The following is a 19516-nucleotide window of genomic DNA, read 5'->3' on the forward strand; positions in this document are numbered from 1 at the left end:
TAACCTTGTTTCTCTCCCCGGTCGTTTGTGCTGGCCTGTCCGCTGCGTGTAATTCAGCAGCAGAGCTATTACGTAAGACGGAGTTTGTTTTGCTGCTCTTTAGCCGGAGGCCCTCTCACTCTCAGACGCAGCAGCAGCATCGCTCCAGCCATGTTGTGCTGCAAATGCAGGGCAGCAGTGAGCACAAAAAGGGCGAAATTCAACTCTCTGGCTCAAAAGCGACAGAAAAGAATGAAGTCAGAGATATGGGGTCGGCGAGGAGGTGGAGGTGGCGGGTGTGTTTTCTGCAGCGTGGCGTGAATAGAACGTATCACGGGTTACTTTAGTGCACACGTGTTCTCCTGTTGGGTAGAGAAGTCTGTTCACAGCATCTCCAGCACCTGAGCCCAGCATGACCCACATGATTGTGTTACTGTCTACTGTAAACAGTCGCTACATTAAGCGGCTCCATTGCTGTGGAGGATTTTTGGCCAATTCTTTTTTATATTAAGCCTTATTTAAAGCTTCTATCTTAACGGATTGTTGCTTTTGCAAACTGTCAGGTTTTCCTTTGAGGGCTGAAGTAAAATATGTCCATAAACTCAGAAAGAAACTGAGGTAATGAATGTTTTATTGCAAATAAATGATAAATGAAAGTACTCAATGAATGTAAAAAGGCCCTTTTGTGGTGATTCACCAGTGATCGGTGACAAAATCGCATCAGAACGTTGAAGACGACCCTGTTTGGACTCATGTTGGTCAAAAATCCGGGAAAAGACGAGAAATGAATGAAGGGAAAAAAAACTATGTATATTTTTGTCTTTAAAATTACAAAATTTAAAATGAAACTTTGAATCCAAAAGAAAAAATAAATGATGCCGCTGTTGATTCCCGGGCATTACTCATCGGCTTGCAGCTCAGCTGTCTATTTGCTCATGTGCAACTCTTACAGATGAGTGGGTCTGAGAGCCGCGTGTGTGTGTGTGTGTGTGTGTGTGTGTGTGTGTGTGTGTGTGTGTGTGTGTGTGTGTGTGTGTGTGTGTGTGTGTGTGTGTGTGTGTGTGTGTGTGTGTGTGTGTGTGTGTGTGTGTGTGTGTGTGTGTGTGTGTGTTGACCTGTCTCCAGTTTGAGGATGATCAAAAGCTACAGGTCTGGGCCTGGAAGCAGAACTGTCAGACAGAAAACAAACTGTGGAGGTGTCCTTCTGTCATCACATCTTATGAATTTGATCTGGTGTCTGTTTTAAAAGACTAAAATAACTTTGGATCAGGTATTCAACATGAACCAAGGTGGTTTTTGTTTCTCAAGGAGATAAATATTCCCTTCAGAGGTGAAGAGAATCAGCTGAGATTCATGCATTGGCACAAAAGATGGATGCGATCAAGGAGCGAGTGGACGAATCAGCACGGACTGGGATGGATTAATTTATGCCATTATTGGATTTTGAGAGGTTGAGGACCAGCGGAACTTTAAGACAGATAGGGAATTATCTGTCCGGCCCCAAAACTATTTTTTATCTGAATCTGGTACCCTTGAGCCTGTGAGGCTGAAACGACTACCCCCCACTGTCGCCATGGCAACTCTGTCTCCCTATCCCAACCTGGTCGGGACTGCAAGCTGTGAAGGCCGCTGAATCGTTCCAGGAGTAAAGCTTGGTTTATGCTTGACACGTCCGCGAGGTTCGCACGGCTCCGCGCGGCAAATTGCGACATTTTAACAACCACGCCCCTCCACCGCGCCTCCGCACGGCCCAAACTTTCCACACCACGCACCTAGGAAATTTTCTAACCATGGAAAAACATGGCGGACTGGCAAGAACTAGTATGGCAGAGGTTTGTAAATACAGACATTTGTATGATTCAGCTCTCAGAGATCACCGTGATCAACATGTTGTTAATAATTCTTGGAGAGAAATAGCTCGCACTGTCGGAAAAGACGAGAACGCTGTTAAAAAATGCTGGAATGCCATGTTGTAAACAGTCATTTTTACTTCTACTATGGTGTAGTGTTGGATGCATGCCGTAGAGCTCCATGCTGCCCCCTACAGTTTGGGGGAATATTGGCTCACCGCAGAGACGAGCCGCATGAACCATAAACGCTGCAAGTTGTGAAGTGCGTTCCATCACCAAGCGGAAAGTGAATGTGTCAAGCATAAAGCAAGCTTCACTGTGCCCAACGACCTCCCACCCCTGTCCAAACGGAGGTGACGAGCGCAGCTTCATTCACTGACGTGTGGAGAGCCCCAAACCCTACCTCTCCACCTAGTGGACACTTATGTTGTGTTATGTCTGAAGTCTGTTGCATATCTGTCTGAGGTGTTTTTTTTTTTGCAGAGCAAAGCTGCCCTCCCTGTGGAGGGTAATTCTGAAGTGCCTTTTTTTTCCTCCACCTGAACCAATCCTCATGTAACCCTCTGATCTCTAATAAGGTAGCGCGACTCGGGTTGCGAATGATCACAGTCACCAATTCTTGTCATGTGTCTTTGCCTATTTATGTATGTCTGATCTCAGAATTGTGTGTACTGAAACTCTAATTTCCCTCTGGGATTAATAAATTGTCTTTGAATTTGAATTGAATTCAATGCAAAAATTAACCATTGAATCTCCTGGGCGTTTGCATCTTCCTGCAACAAAACAAACCATGATAAATCAGCTCAGATGCAGCCGGTATTATTAGCTCCAGGACAAGTAGGAGGCGTGGACCTGTCTCACTCTCTGGCATCTGGAGCGGTGGAAGGGCGGTGACCCTCCCTCAGCTGCTCCCTTGGTGCAGCGGTGGACGATGGGAGGCTAAAAATACCAGAGAAAACAAAAAAAAGAGGAAAGAAAGAAAGAAAATACGACTCCAAACCAAACAAGAGGTACAAATATTTAAATTATGCCTCGCTAGATGTAATTTTGGTATATTTGACATGTATTGTGAATCATTTTTTCTATAAGATGAAATAAATTTGAGTTTCTTCAGACTGTTCACAAAACATGCCTTATAGGTTATAAATTGTAAGTCGTTCTGGATAAAAGCGTCTGCTAAATGAATAAACATAAAACCTGTGGCACAGAAGGTTCATGTATCAGTGTAATTAATGCAAACATGTCAACACAGCCTAAGAACATCAAACAACAGATGAGTGAGTCACTACATCAGGTTGAATGTTATTTAGTGTAACATGACCTCGGTGTGGTGAGGCTGTTTGTTTCGGGACACCAGATGACGTTTACTTTACCGTCTTCTGTTTTCCTTTGCACCGTGACACGGTGCGCTCTGATGGTTTGGTATGTCGATACAACAGCACAGAGTTCGTGAGAAGCAGACTTTATTAAACGGAGACTTGTTTTACCGTAACCTCCTGTTGAGGTCTAAGATACGAGTCACATTTTCAGATTCCACTCTGACCCAAACTCAAAAATCTGACGCTTCCAGCTGCAGACATCAGTCACCACTCGTCTGACGCCGTTCATGAATGACACAAGACTCATGCAAACAAGATCCAAACCAAGAAGCTGGAGGTCACAACGAACTTGAGTTAGAGGAAAAGTTGGATTTAGAGCAACGACCCTTTTAAACAAAAATAAATCTTCAATAATCTGTTTCCTTTTTTATCACAAGAAAACTTAAGTTCTAGGATAAATGAGCATTTTTTTTGTATCTCTGTATTAGTTAGGAAATGGTGTTTCTGGTTAAAAACTACTTGCTTGCTTGCTTATTGAACAGCCTCAGTTTGGAGAAATAGAGCTAGCTTCTGACTGAACTGACAAGCTAACGACTGATCTGAGGGGTTAACAAGAGTAAAATGCAACTATTGCCATAAAAATCCCAGTAAAGCAGTGGAGGGCAGCTTGACTGAAGTACCCGGATATATGTTGCTCAAATAGATTAAAGTTTTTTAAAAAGGCATTAAGTGGCTCCCTCTGACACTTCATCCTCTACGTCTGAGATTTAAACATCCCGTGAGATGTTGGTGTTTCCTGTCTCATTATAACGAGATATCAGGGTTTCCCCTGGCGCTTTGCTTGGCCACCCGCCAGGGTAAGCGTCATGCCCCGCCCCCCTCTCCGACCCAACCGTGTCTGCTGACACGAATGGTGCAACAAAACTAGAGCCCTCCATCAGGTGATACTGGTGAGAAACAGCAGCGGAACGTGTGCAACCCCCCCACCCCCACCACCGCTCTCACGGAGGAGCGCTGCGGGACGGAGCGCGCAACCCTCCCACCCACCCCCCCCCCTCCCCCGATGGCCGATCCCCTCCGCCATCCTTAACTCATTTTCTGGGGGAAACCCTGAGATATCAAACTCATTTTATGAGAAACTTTCTTAAAATACCAAGTTTTAGATTCTTGTTATAACAAAAACTATCTGGTAACACTTTATAATAACTACAACTTATTTAGCCTTAATTACACATGAACAAACATGTAAGTAACTACTAACAAATAATTAACAATGACTCTTACTTAATAAACAGTTAACCAATGCATAAATTAATGCTTTGTTTTAAATGATTAGTCCCTTGTAAAAGCTGTTTACTCATTTCTTATTCATATGTAACAAACCATTAACAAAGTACTTTAAGCAACTGACTAACACATTAATTAATGCTTAACTTCTAATGACTAGTTTCATGTAAAAGCTGTTTATTCATGGCTTATTCATACTTAACAAACCATGAACAAAGTTCTTATTAATCCATTTTTACTTTCACTGTTACACAATTTAGATATGTCATAATGATTGGGAGGTAACTAATACATGACTTACTAATTCTGTAATGCATTATTAATTAAGTGGATAGCTAATAGCTAATTAAGCCTATTTAGAGACTCTTTAATTATAAACTCAACATAATGCTGCTAATTATTTTTTTCGCTATGAGACCAATACGCTTCTGTAATGGGGTTTACTGGTGCACACCCAATAATGAGACATTTGTTAAGATCTGTCCAGTTTCATGAACAATCATCATCATCTGGCAGCAGATGATCTACAGTAAAATGGCTGTTGACTCCGTTTGTGTCTATTGTGTTTGTTCGGCCATGTTTGCCTAAATAAACTAGTAGATGTTTAAAATTCCTTCCGCTGCTATTCTGAGATTCATCAGAAAAACTGAGCATCACCATCTTGACTTCAAATGGTGGCAAATACATTCGCAAAAGTAACGAAACTCACCCAGAGTTACAGGTTTATTACGGGGGCAGAAAACAGAATGTAGGGAGACAGCCACATGCGAAGCAGCACGGTCGTTGAGACAGGAAGTCATCCACTGGAGATGTCCACGAGAATAAGAAACAGGGCATTAGAAAGCTCATGTGACCAGATGGATGAGAGAGACGAGCCTGTTGCTGTCAGATAATTAGTCCACATGGCAATCAGCCACTAATCTGAGTCACAGAGGCAGAAATACAGAAGAGAGACTGAGCCAAAGAGACGGTGACAGAGACGAGGAGGAGGATTTCTGGTGTTATGCATTAAACGCATCTAACCTGCTGGTTGGAGACTGGTTTTAACTGGTTGGAGCTCAGCGGTCACCACAGGGCCCACATCAGTAAAATCAGCAACAGCACACGTATGAATGGACCCAAAGGAACAAGTTCCGTAGTGAGTCATGGCAACCAAACCGAACATGGTTATCAAACGCTGGCCGAGATGGTCAGAACTACACACAGTTTGGTTTTAAATAAATACAATCCTGACTGTATAAATGAGCTAAAATATTTCTGACGCCTTTCAGGGTCAGGAACCAGAACGACGGTCAGGGATTTCAGCTGCTTCAACTCTGAAATGAATAACTGTCAAACGAAGCAGCACAGCAGATTTACTCTTCATGGGACCCTGCCGCCTGCTGTTCTCATCACATTTCACAGCATTAAAGCCATCAGAGGGACATATGATTGCAGCCAGTTTACATACTCAGTCTGTTAACACACCGCCAGTGGAAATGTGCTGAAACCTCGGGATGCGTCACAAAGGGGACACATTTGTCACACTTGACAGTTTGTGAAAAGACTCCGTGCAGTTTGCAGAAAACGACTTGTTCTGTCACTGCTGGGTCTCATTGGACGGAAAAGTAAAAGTACAGAGCAGCCGCTGACACACCAACACTAATAATTAAGAAGAGTTCTGTACTGGATAGAACTTTGATTTTAGTCCTTTTTGGTTAATCAGGTTTTATTTATATGTACGAGTCTCTGCCTGAAGCCGGTGCAAAGTTTGATTTTGTGAAAATGGGTGAAATAAATGCAAATGATGCACTATTCAACTCCCACCGTTATGCAAATAACAGTTGTTAGTTCCTCAAGATAAAACAGCTGGTGGTGCTAATTTTCCACCTGGAGACATTAAAGCATCCCAGTGCAAGAGATGGAATAGACACGTTTAGATCATTATGACGGCTGCAGTTACGATCATTTCAGGTAGATTCTGTTTGTAAAAATTACTGCAGGATTTTAACAAGAATTTCCCAAATTGCGAAAGAAGACAGAGAAAGGGAAAAACTCAAATCTGACAGAAAACGGGATCCATTTAAATTGTATCTGATTTCTGAATGAGATAAATGCGTCTTATTTACCCTGAAAGGTTTTTTTGTAATAACTGAAATTCCCTCTGTGAGTTAAATGTGTTTTCAATTTTAAATCTAAAAAATGGCCTGTATTTGATATAGCGCCTTCTAGAGTCCTGGAACCCCCCAAGGCGCTTTACAACACCATCAGTCATTCACCCATTCACACACACATTCACACACTGGTGGGGATGAGCTACAGTGTAGCCACAGCTGCCCTGGGGCGCACTGACAGAGGCGAGGCTGCCGAGCACCGGCGCCACCAGTCCCTCCGACCACCACCAGCAGGCAAGGTGGGTTAAGTGTCTTGCCCAAGGACACAACGACAGCGACAGACTGAGCGGGGCTCGAACCTGCAACCTTCCGATTACAGTACTTAACTCCTGTGCCACCATCGCCCCCTGTAAACCTCATTTAGATGTTGTCTCTGACTAATTTAAAAGCACTCACTTAAAAACATTTTAATGATTATTTCTGATGAAAAGGGGTCACACTGAGTTTTTCATGCAGGCTGAACATTAAAATAGTCTCCTACAGCTATCTCCAACTGTAGCTTCTGATGGAAAATAGTTGGGAAAATGCACGGTTCAGAAAATCCTGACAGATCTACTGACCTGCAATCGGGAAGGCTGTTGTTGGTTCAGTGTCCAAGAAACAGCAGAGAACATCTCCGCTAGTAGGAATTAGCATTAGCAACTCCACCACATGGCAGAACTTCTTCAGGCTTGAATTTTTTGTGGAGATAAAACAGCAAAGTTGCTAAGCAAACAGTCAGCTGTAGCATCACGTTGCTATTATCCAGTCAGAGGAGAGATCTCCAAATATCAGGAAATAAGACTCCAAATCATGTCGTCTGAAGCTACATTCTCCTCTGGATGAATTCCCCGTGCTCAAACACACATCCCACAACTTTTTTCTCCCAGAGTACAAGGCATTCACTCCACCTAGGGACAATGTAAGTAGGGCTGCTCGATTATGGCAAAAATAATAATCACGATTATTGTGACTGAAATTGAGATCTCGATTATTTAAGACGATTTTCCAATTTATGTTGATTTTATTTGTTTTTATTCAGTCATAAAATTGCTCGGGGCACAATCAGGACAAAAAGAAATAAGAAACAAGATGATCACTAAAATAACTCCTGATTCCCAGTATAAAAAGACCAATATACTTATAGCTCATAGTCTATGACCCAAGGGCTATAGACCTTGGTTTAACTCATGGACGTAATTTGGGGGGGGGGGGGACAGGGGGGACATGTCCCCCCCACTTTTTCCAAAGTCAAGTTTTGACCCCTGCACTTTATACCATCCAAAAACAGTATTACGCTATATTAAATTGACACTGGTTGAGCTCTAGGACTAAGCGGAAAACAACCGTTTGTGTTGAAGCCTGTTTCCCATTAAAGCATACTGTAAAGATTCCCCCCCCCCCCCCCCCGGTGTCCCCCCCACTTCTAAAGTGAAAGTTACGTCCATGGTTTAACTCATTTAAGTCTAACCAGTACAGACCCAAATACCAATGTCTTGCAAATACTGACAGCAAGAATTATGCAGTGGCATTTATAACAAATACATGCAAATAAATTGATGTTCACAAAATGTTGCATAACATTTATTGAGTCGTGTCAAGGTGCTGTAGGAGAGTGCACTAGCACCGTGTCCTCAGAGAGATTAGTTATTATTTATCAGCGTGAGGAACTTATTTCTACCTTATTTATAAACTATGTATTTACAAGTCCTGTCAGTTAATGTAATAATTGTCCCAACCACAGCTGCACCCCCCACCCCACAACCCGGTCTCAGCAATCGGGGCAAGCTGCACGTGTGTTTAGCACGCCGCACGCGCACATTTAGCCGTTTTTAGCGGCTCAGGAGTCCGCAGGTACGGTGTGTGTCACTCGTTCTGGTTACTCCAACAGGGAGCCGGCTCCGAGAGCGGTTTCTTTAGCGACCGACACATCACTACATCATTCACTTTCCTAATATCCTGAAGAACGGAGCGCAAGCGGAGTGTTTAGCTAACCTGCAGGAAATTTCGATGACAGTTATCCAGAAAGTAGCAAAGGCTTACCAGAGATGTTTCTGAGGTGCTCACTAGGTACTTTTAAGATTTAAAAAGTCAAGAAGGGGGTCTGAGAAGCTGCTAGAAATAGCGTCAAAGTCGCCAAGTTGGCAACACTGTCAGGGAGGAGCTTGCAACTCAGGGCAGTGCAAGTGGGAGGAGCAAATAATCGGCTTGTTTTGTTTTTATAATCGTTCGAAACTCAGATCGTAATCGTGATTAAAATTCGATTAATTGAGCAGCCCTAAATCTAAGTGTATTAATATATGAGTAAAGTTGACCTTTAAAATCAGACGTAGCTGATAACGAAATCTTTATCATATTTACAAATGAAAGTGTGTAAGAAAACCAACTTCTGAATGTCAGGCAAAACCTAAAAAAAGCACCAACCAGGCTTTAAACAGCAACTAAGAGGAGCCAGAATTACAGTCTGAGCACCAAAGAAGCTTTTTGCACAAACTTCCATCAATTTTATGTCAATGTGTCAAATAAAAAATGCTGACTGTCTAAGAGCAGATTGCTCTCCAGACTCAAACGTCTTAATGCTCATTTCAGCTTTGAATCAAACCACATTTTTCCATATTTTAGATTAGAACCGGTCTGACCAGGTTTTCTGCTGCAAATGAGATTAAACTTTAATCACAGAGGCCAAAGTATCAGAATCAAATAATGATCATATATGTTTAGCATCAGTCTAAAAATCAGATGTGGCTCTAATTTCAGTAGATATAAGACAAAATATATTTTTTACCAACTTTTATTTCATTTAAAAACATAGTAACTTTACAAAATAATAAAAAGAACAAATACAACGTACAATACTTAAATGAAAAGGAGCAGATAGAAGAAAATCTTATATGTAATCTGCTCCATTCACACCATTAGCAAAACATAAAAAATATACTCACTACCAAAGATTACCAAGACAGCTGCCAAGCAGCTTGCCACTAATTAACTAACAATCAGGGGCGCAGCTACTTACTTTATGAGGGGTATGCAACCACATAATTGAGCCCCCCCCCCCCCCCCACACACACACACACACACACACGACACCATCCCATTGCTTCCAACCAGATTTATTTTTATGTTTAAGAGTAAAAATCTTGTTGATATTCACTTTTATTTTATGTTATATATTGCAACAGGTGAACAGCTCAACAACAACAAAAGTTAAATAATTAATGATGTGTAACAAAAATGCTCGCTACATTCTCTGTAGTACAAATATAACATATCTGAACAACAGCTTGTACTCGATGTACGAATGTTTACACTAAACTGTAACATGTCGTGCCTTTACACTCGCCCATTGGTCAAGAATAGCATCAAATGAGATAGACCGCGCCACACTGAGATCGCTACCAACTGAGTCAAGCGATCATTGCTCAAACTCGAACGAAGGTGTGTTTTAATAAGCTTTAGCTTGCTAAATGATCTCTCAGCAGATGCAACTGTCAAAGGCATGGTGAGGAATACTCTAAGGGCTACTGTCAAATTCGGGAACACCAAATCAAGATTCTCCTGAATGAGGAAATTTAGCTTCTCAAGAGCGTTGCAACCCTTCAGTAGATGGCTTGCTGGGTATATTTCTTGAATTATATCTCTGGAAACATCAGAGGTAGTCATGGCAAATGTGGTAACTGATTCTTCCAGCTCAGTTTTTGTCATCTGATCCATTTTAGTGATGAATTAAAATTTCTCAGACACAAGCCAAAGATGGGAAAACCTGTCTGATAGCTCTTGCAGGATGGTGTCCACAATGACATTGAAAACCATGCACCTAAAGTGCATTTCAGGTTCTTCTCCATGATGAGCATTGCTGGAATTGTCATCTTGTCCCTCTTCTTTATCATGTTGATCTCTCTGTTCCTCTCCCTCTTCTTCGTGTAGACCTCTCTGTTTGTCTCTCTCCTTCTTCATGTAGACCTCTCTGTTCCACATTCCCCTCTGTAGTCATTGACTTCCCTTGACATCACTAACATGTTCGCTAGCAAGATGGTTAAGGTTAGGATAGGGGTGAGGGGAAGGTTAAATAAGAGGATAAGGTTAGGGTGAGGAACAATGAGCTTGTTTGGTGCCCTGGCTGCGGACATCCCATCGCGTCAGTGTAACGCTGCATTGGGATCTGCAGTCAGAAAAGGGAAAAACCCCTTTTCGCACATAAGTAACGAAAAAGGGCACTTTTGGTGTCAGGGGTCTGAGGCGGAGGGTGTCTGAACAAGCGTTTGTTTTTGACGCGCTTGGAGTGAGAATGTGTTGCACACACAGTTGTGTTAGCATTACCCTCAAAATTAATTCTAATAAATAACTGCCTTAAAAATACCTCACATATATCTGGATAGCTGTTCTGAACATTTAGAATATGACTTTCTATAAATCTACACCAACAACAGAGAAACACTGATGAATTGAAAGCTACATATTTGGTTTCCAATCAAAAGAACAATGAAAAAGACTTGTGACACCAACTATAGCTGGTTGGAAAAAGCCAAATAATTGCATAATGGAAAACCAAACATCTTCCATTAATACAATACATTTATGACAAATGTTCTCATAGGTATGGATTTAGCATTTTGAACACGTCTTAACACTTTGGTTGGCACTAAATGCACAGATTTATTATTGTGTGATTGTTCAGCAAAACACTGTTGATTTTATATTTCCTCATTAGGTTGATACAGTGATATTTAGCTCATGTTGCATTGTCGTGTGTCCCCGTTTTTTGGTTTGTCTTTCTCTTTCTGCAGGTCTAAAAGCAGATTCTTGTTCAACATTGTTTGTTTTTATGAAACACGACACGTCTTCTGCAAGTTTGAGCCAGATGCCCTCCTATAGCTAGGTTTGTGTTGCATTTCTGGGAAGCGTGAGGGCTCAAAAACATCAATAGCTACTGAGCAGCTCCTAGCTAGCTGAAAATAAAACAAGAGCTCCCTTGAAAGATCAAATATATCTGTAATCTGACTGATATTTGGGTGGGTGACTAGATTCACCAGCTCAGAAAAGTTCAGATAGTTCATTAGCAGCTCAGATGGGGGTCAGAAAATGTTAACTAGCTCAGGGTCATAACACACAACCTTCTTCCTGTTTTTACTTTTAGCCCTGCCACCAAAGAATGTGACCTACAGCATATATTTAATGGAAATTAGGGCAGTGACTCGATTAAAAATTTTAATCTAATTAATTAGAGGCTTTGTAATTAATTAATCTAAATTAATCGCATTTTTAGAGTGTTTCTGTTTTAACTTAAACTTCTGTTTTCAACTTTAAGACACGTTGTTTGTGATTGTTTACAGAGTAGTGAGAACACGGAGCGTTCTCCCAGCGGCAGCCAGGTGCCTCTCGTTTGTCTGACTACTTTCATAAACTACTGTTAGGGCACAGAATTATTCTGTCTGGAGCTTTCAGCGCTGCACAGATGTTACGTAAATGTTAAAAATATAGCTTACCGTAACTTTTGTAAAGTTTCCGGTGCCACCGGGCAGCCGCAGCAGAGACGATCTCTGAAAAATGTCCGCAACACGGACTCCGTTGTTGTCTGGAAGTTTTTTTTTCCAAGTTAAGAAAAGAGGCGGGCGGCTTTCCTAAATCCTGCATCAGTCAAAGCAAGGCAACTTCTTTCTGTTTTTATCCCATTTTAGTAGCCATTAGCACTGTGCATTGTTGTGTGCGTCAGTGATATTCGGTCTACGAGGAAATCGTGCAATAACAAAGGTTCCGCCTTTCTCGAAATGCAAGCTGTGATTAAATGTGTTTTTTTTTAGTCATTTTTTTCTAATTAATTAATCATAATTAACGCGTTTAAGTCCCGGCCCTACTGGAAATATAAACTTCTTTGGTCCAGAAAATCTCTTCAGCTTTGCTGAAAGAGTTTTGATAAATATAAAGCCCAGCATCTATTAATGTTTTCACTTATGCTTCCTAGATGTTCTTAGTGCAAAATATACACGAAACCCATCAACCTGCAGTTTGGTTCCCGAAAACACTTCATACATTGAAGAGAACTGCTTTAATCCAATATGTCTGATTATCACAACATTTCGCTCACTACCCACTGATTGTAAGAGGCAGACAGGGCTTGATTTTAAGTGGGTGGAAAACCAGACAGAGCTAACCTCCTCCCCAGCCTAAAAATCATTTTTATGACACCTAAAGTGGATAAACTCCAGTGAGCAAAAAGAGCTGAGAATGTCCCCCACAGTGAGCTTTGTTCTCATTTATAACTGTTTACAATTAATTATCTTACATGTGACATCATTCACATAAACCACATTCCTCACCTTAACTAACCACATCATTATGGTTTCTAATCTCAACCTGCTTCTGAACCAGATCAAGATGTGACCATAAGATCAACCCTGCTGAACCACTTTTATATAACAACCGTCTGAGCAACAGCAGCAGCACAGACACAGTTTGACCAAATGTGAAACTGACAGATTAGTAAAGAAAATGTTTTTTTGCCCTCTCGGTTCTACAAACATTCAGTGCAGAAGTGGTTTTGTTTGGTTGTACTCAGACAGAAGGACTTTCCAGAGGGAAGAGAAATGGTAGATCTATTCAAACGAGTGTCTCTGACGCCGTTTACGATGAATGCTATGTACGTAGTGATCTGATTAGGGATGGGTACCTTTGACATTTGAATCGATCCGGTACCAATTCCCAATCGATACCGGTACATTACGGTACCAATTTTAGATACTTTTGAGTGTTTAATATTTTCATTCTCTTTTATAATTAAATACATATTTTTCTCAATTTATAACCATATTTGATAAATATCACGATAAATAACAGACAACTGTTTGTATTTTAACATCGTCCTTGTAGTTTTATAAGCTGATAATTAAACTGAAGCAAACATGTTTACTGTGAACTAAATTTACTGTGTATCTTCATTCCTTTTGCCGTCCTTTTTCATTAGATTTTTCCTACTGGGAAGTTAGAATTTCCGAGGAGAAAGCGAATGCACCATTAGCTGATAACAATGGTGGCAATGGAAGCTAACATACCAAGCTAACGTTATCTTAAACAGTTTATTTAGCTGCTGGAGCAGATTAAAACGATGATGCCTCACACTTAGATCGTTGTCGCTGGTTTCATCTTCACCCAATCACCCGTCGCATGTAGTAAAGTGAAGCCAAACTTTAGAGCGCGTTCATGTTCTTCTAATCGGAAAATTGGAGTTCCGAGGAGAAAGCGAACGCACCATTAGCGGAACGGAAGCTAATATATCAAGCTAACGTTATCTTAAACATTTTATTTACCTACCGGAGCAGATTAAGATGAGGATGTCTCACTTAGATCGTTGTCACTGGTTTCATCATCACCCAGTTACCCATCACATTTAGTGAAGTGGACCCAAGCGTTAGCGTGCGTTCTTTCTACCATGCTGCTCTGTTTACAACTGGCTCGCAGGGACCGACGACATAACGCTCTTGCGCATGCGCAGCTGTCTAGGCAAGTTCTCATTATGAAGGACGGGTACCGAAACGAGGCACCGTTTCAAATGATGTCAATCGGTGCTCAGTCGGTACTATGGAATTCGGTCGGTACCTAAAAAAGTACCGATTTCGGTACCCATCGCTAGATCTGAAGTACTTGTAGTTTTCTTTACCAGCAAAACTAAACATTTAAATTTTCTCTTAAGTCTTATGTTCAAGGTCCAGTAATATCAGAGATCCTTGTTTACAGAACCTCTGTTCTCATCTTCTTCAGATGCTTAATGCAGAGATTTCTAAACGCTTTGCTTTCTTTGCTCTTTCTTTGCTGGAGCACATTCGTTTTTTTAACTTTGTGAAGTGTCTTGAGATGGCTCTTGTCGTGATTTGGCGCTATATTAATAAACTGAACTGAATTGAATTGAAGATGCATTTGATGAAACGTCTCTGTGGAAAAGTATTGTGAAAACAGGGAATAAGCAGCAAACTCCTTATAATGATTTGAGTCTGCTAGAGTTGCAGGAGCTCGAGGTCTGAACAGATTGTGTTCTGGTAAAAACAAAAGCAATCAGATTATAGAGGAACAGGCAGCTTAAATACAATTTTCTGCTAATGTGATACAGAAAGGGCAGACAGTCTATGGAGCTAGGATTGGGACAATATTCAATGTAACTTGTACCAAGTTTTGTAACTTGGAACATGTTTCATGACACGTAACTTTGGATTTGTAACTTGTAACTTCAGTTTTCTAACTTGTAATTCTCAGTTTGTACTTGTATTTCTTGTTTTGTAACAGGAAATTTTCATTTTGTACATGTATTTTTTATTTTGTAAAATCAAACTTTTATTTTGTACATTTACTACTCAGCTTGTAACATCAAACATTCATTCAGAAACATGAAACTTTCGGTTTTTCCTAGCAGACTTCCAAAATAAAAAAATCAAGGTACAAGTTTGAAATCAAAACTCTCAAAACACACATTTCATTCTACAGGTACAAACCTCAAATCTACAGCGTTACAGATCATTTTGTCTCAATTCTAGCGTCGGTGGGAGGAACTTGAGTGGAACCAATGAGAGCAAGAGTCTTAGCTACCAATCACGTTTCTCGAATTCCTGTCCAATCATTGGGAGAGGAGGGCAGGGTTCTGTTAGAGCTGTAGAAAGAGAGAGTTATCCGCATCCCAATCCTAGCTCCATAACAGTCACCAACAGCATGAAACTGTGGAAGTCTGACGTTAATCTGAACCAAAAAACAATACTGCTCATATTGTAAACAATATGCTGATAACATTCAAGTTATATCAGTGGGGAAAAGTGGCTGGTAAAAAAAAAAGAATACGAATAAAAATGACCTAAATATAAAAGGCAGGCATGAATCAGGACTTCCTGAATGTGATGGGTTTCCAGACTCAGACAGTAAAGTAACAAGCAGAGGTCAAAGTTAAACAGGCAGCCTGGATGTTAGACTGGATATCTGTAAAAGTTCACATTAGCTAATGTTTCGACACTGATGCCTATGGCTGAATATTGTTGTAAGGGATTTCATTTGTCTTAACATAAGATTAAAGGATCACTAAAGAGAATTAAATTTTCAAGAAAACATGAATATCCATCCATCCATTCTCTTTCGCTCAGAGGCACCGGCGGCATCTGTGCTTGACAGCCTTGCGCCCCAGGGTAGCTGTGGCTACAGTGTAGTTTATTACCATCAGTGCATGAATGTGTGTGTGCTTAGGAGGATGACTAGTTGTGTTGTAAAGCACCATGGGGGGTTGTGGAGCTTTGGAAGCCACTTTATCAAATACAGACCATTTACCATTTATTTACCAGCAAGAGTCTCAAAAATACACTCGTTACTCAAAACACTTGAAAGTTACAGGTTATTTATGCTTTTCTTCATAGGAAAGTGAATAGAAAATGGTTTTAAAGATCAAATGAAAAACCAAACAGCAAAACTCCTCCAGGCTTGTGTTATTTGTGGAGATAAAACTTCACCTTTGCCAAGCAAACTAACTCAGTGGAGAGATGTCCAAATATCAGGAAATAAGGCTCCAAATCCCGTCATGTTCTACCACTCTCTCTTCCAGCTTACTTCTACATCTTCAACCAGGTGCACTCAGGCTTTTTTTCGTCAGATAACGACTAGGTGGCCTAGTGGTAGAGTGTCCGCACTGAGACTGGGAGATCGGGGTTCGATTCCCGGTCATGTCATAGCAAAGACTTAAACAATGGGGCCCAATGCCTCCCCGCTTGACACTCAGCTTTAAGGGGTTGGATCGGGAGGTTAAACTGCCAAATAGTGTCCGAACGTGGCCACAACTGCTCCCCTCCACGAGGATGGGTCAAATGTGGAGATGAATTTTACCAGAGTGTGATGATGACTATGGGACTTATAAGGCTTTCATTCATCATTCATTAATAAACTATTTTGGTAACACTTTAGTTTAGGGAACAGACATTAACCATTAATCAGCTGCCAATTCATATGCATATTAGTCGACTACTAAGTCTGAATGAGTCATTATTAAGATAGTAGTAGGTGCTTATTACCATTGCTGTAATTCCAATATTAACAGGCCATAAATTAAGAGTTTTATCAAAATAAGCCATTCATACTGGTTTGTTAACTTAAAGTAAAAGGTCTGTTGCTGATTAACGCACATGCTAATTAGCTCAAATCAATCTGTGGCTTTTAAAGAAGTAATTCAAGGGGAATAGTTATTCTGCATTAATAACCAAAAATATTATGTTCTGGTATTAAGTAAATAAACACTAAACTCCACATGTTAGAGCCCAAACAACAATCAATTAACCACTTGTAAGTAAGAAAATGTTCTCCATTCTAAATTCAGATTTTGTTTATACCTAATTACTAGTAGTTCTGTATTAATTAACCACTTTAAGGCAAGAATGAGTTCCCCTTGAATTACTTTTTTAAAAGCCACGGATTGATTTGAGCTAATTAGCATATGCGTTAATCAGCAACAAACCCTTTACTTTGAGTTAACGAACCATTATGATAAAAATCCTAATTTATGGCCTATTAATATTAGAATTACAGCACTGGTAATAAGCACCTAATAATATCTTAATAATGACTAATTCAGACTTAGTAGTCCACTAATATGCGTATAATTAGCAGCTAATTAATTGCTAATTTGTGTTCCTTAAACTTAAGTGTTACCACTATTTTCATAAACTTTAAATGCCCTATGTTTGAAGCTCTTATTGTGAAGATTTAAAGGAAGTTCTAAGTTTTGCTGTGGGTGCTGCTATGGAAGTAGCCAACTGATAGCAGCTTTACTGATAAAATGTCTAATTATTGATTCATTCCGACTTTTTATCTGGAACTAAGTTGTTGGTTTTCGACTTTGTTCAGGAAATCCTATTTAGACTTTTAATCGTCATTTTGACTTTAATCTTGCCGCGGCGCCTCACGTTACTGTGAAGAAGCAAACATGTCCAATAAAAATCCAGCAGAAAGTAGATGATGGAACTCAACATTTTCCTTAATCCATTTTTTTTCTTCTTCTTTTAAGCAACCTCACAGCATAGTCCAGCGGCGCCTGCTGGCGGGAAACATCACCCGGCTGCAAGGTGAGGCCCGGGACCCGAGCAGCAGAGTTCGGTCCCCTCTGGCCGACACAAAGGATGGACCTGCCGAAGTGGAGGAGAGGAGTGAGAGCACAGCGGATGACTCAACTGAGGAGAGGGAGTCTCTGGAGGAAAGCGAGAAAAGCCTCCGGTCGGACGAGGAGGATGATAACAGCGAGGCTGGGGCTGGACGCTCAGCTGAGAAGCCCGAGAGCACGGACAGCTCAACCCGCCTCGCGGCTTTAATTATTCAGTGCAAGGTACCGAACACAAAAAACATGGATAAAGATTCTCTCCACAGTCAGCATGCTAACTGAAAACAAAAGACACAAAGAAAGCAGCACTGTGCTCACATGACTCATCGCTTAAAGCCCGCTCTGCTTTTTCTTTTCCGTTGGAACATATGAAAAGCTTAGCAGAACCCAGCAGCTCTCAGACGGGTCAGTATCACAGATAAGTGAGTCACGATGATTACAGATCAACCTGGTTTACACGTCCACACGGACTCAACTCAGAGACACTGCAGGCTGGAGCTTAGAAGACCAAGATGTGTGTCTTTCAGGACGAAACTGGGAAATAAAAGACTAAAAAGACCCTGACACAAATAAAAGTTATTTTTTTAATAATTATTTTGATCATCTCAGGTGGCAAGATTTTTTGCGCACTAGTTGGCATTCATGCTTTAAAGTAACCTTTTCAGAAGGACAGAGAACCATTAATGCTCCAAAAACACCAGGAAGGACACAAAATACCGGCTCTTCAGTCCAGATTTTAAATGTTTAATTATAGAATACAACCCTCAATATTGACTACTAGTTACAAACAAACATGTAAGGCTAAATCAGATGCAGTAAAATGGCTTTAATGAACTAAACTGAACAAAAATTTTTATTAAACAAGGTTCTTTTAGCTTCGGACATGAAGGTGTTTCGAGTTACCTTTATGTGTTTCGACCGTCGTCTGTGGTCTTCGTCAGAAATGTCAAAGGTGTTTGTGTGACGCATCTTTATCAGCTGTTCTTCTGTTCTCGAAGCACCTTCATGTCCGAAGCTAAAAGAACCTTGTTTAATATTTAAAAAGAGGACATAAGTGAGCACCACCTCACCCCTGCCACGTGGACCTCAAGGGATAAATCATCAATCTTGCTCATTGGTCAACTTTGCTCGCGGGGTCACCCATAAAGACAGTGGGAGGGTTAAAGATTTAAAAAAAAAAGCAAATCATTTACAGCTGCGGTCTAATGGTGCTTTCAAATTCAGTTCAATTACATTCAAAAATACTTTATTAATCCCAGAGGGAAATTGATTGCTGTAGTAGCTCAGAATAATAATAATAATCAAGTCATCAAAGAGTTGTTGTATATTACAATGGCTGTTGGCAGGAAGGATCTCCAGTAGCGGTCAGTGTTGCAGTGAAACTGAAGAAGCCTCTGACTGAAGACACTCTTCCGTTGTCGGACAGTCTTGTGAAGAGAATGCTCAGGGTTGTCCATCATTTTCTTGATTCTCTGGAGAATACTTCTTTGCATTATCTCCTCCAGCGGTCCTGAAACTGCCGAAACTCTGGCTGAGTCCTTGAAAGGGCTTAGAGTTCCTCCATCTTGTTGGCCAGTGATCTCACATTGCCCGTTATGATCAATGGAAGAGATGGTTTGAATTTCCTCTTTCTCTGTCTCCGTTTTGCTCCCGCTCTACACCCACATGTCATGATGCGGTGTGGGTGGTGGTGGACCGTGTGTGGTGGAGCTGACCAGGAGGCAGAAATGCAGGCTCACATAAAGTAAAATGGATTTAATAGCAGATGATACAGCGGGAACGACGACATACGACAATGATCCAACACTGACTCATACAAGATGGGAGGTATAAATACAC

General features: G+C 40.9%; 1 protein-coding gene across 1 annotated transcript in view; it reads left to right on the plus strand.

Annotated features, from left to right (window-relative positions):
* Window positions 1-19516, plus strand: part of nrip2 (nuclear receptor interacting protein 2) — a 48069-nt gene that overhangs the window by 7516 nt on the left and 21037 nt on the right. Inside the window, exon 2 of the mRNA XM_015976838.3 lies at window positions 17588-17902. Within this exon, the coding sequence (XP_015832324.3) occupies window positions 17588-17902 (315 nt within the window). The remainder of the gene's footprint in view (window positions 1-17587; window positions 17903-19516) is intronic.

The sequence above is a fragment of the Nothobranchius furzeri genome, chromosome 1, assembly GCF_043380555.1.
Source record: "Nothobranchius furzeri strain GRZ-AD chromosome 1, NfurGRZ-RIMD1, whole genome shotgun sequence".
NCBI lineage: Eukaryota > Metazoa > Chordata > Actinopteri > Cyprinodontiformes > Nothobranchiidae > Nothobranchius > Nothobranchius furzeri.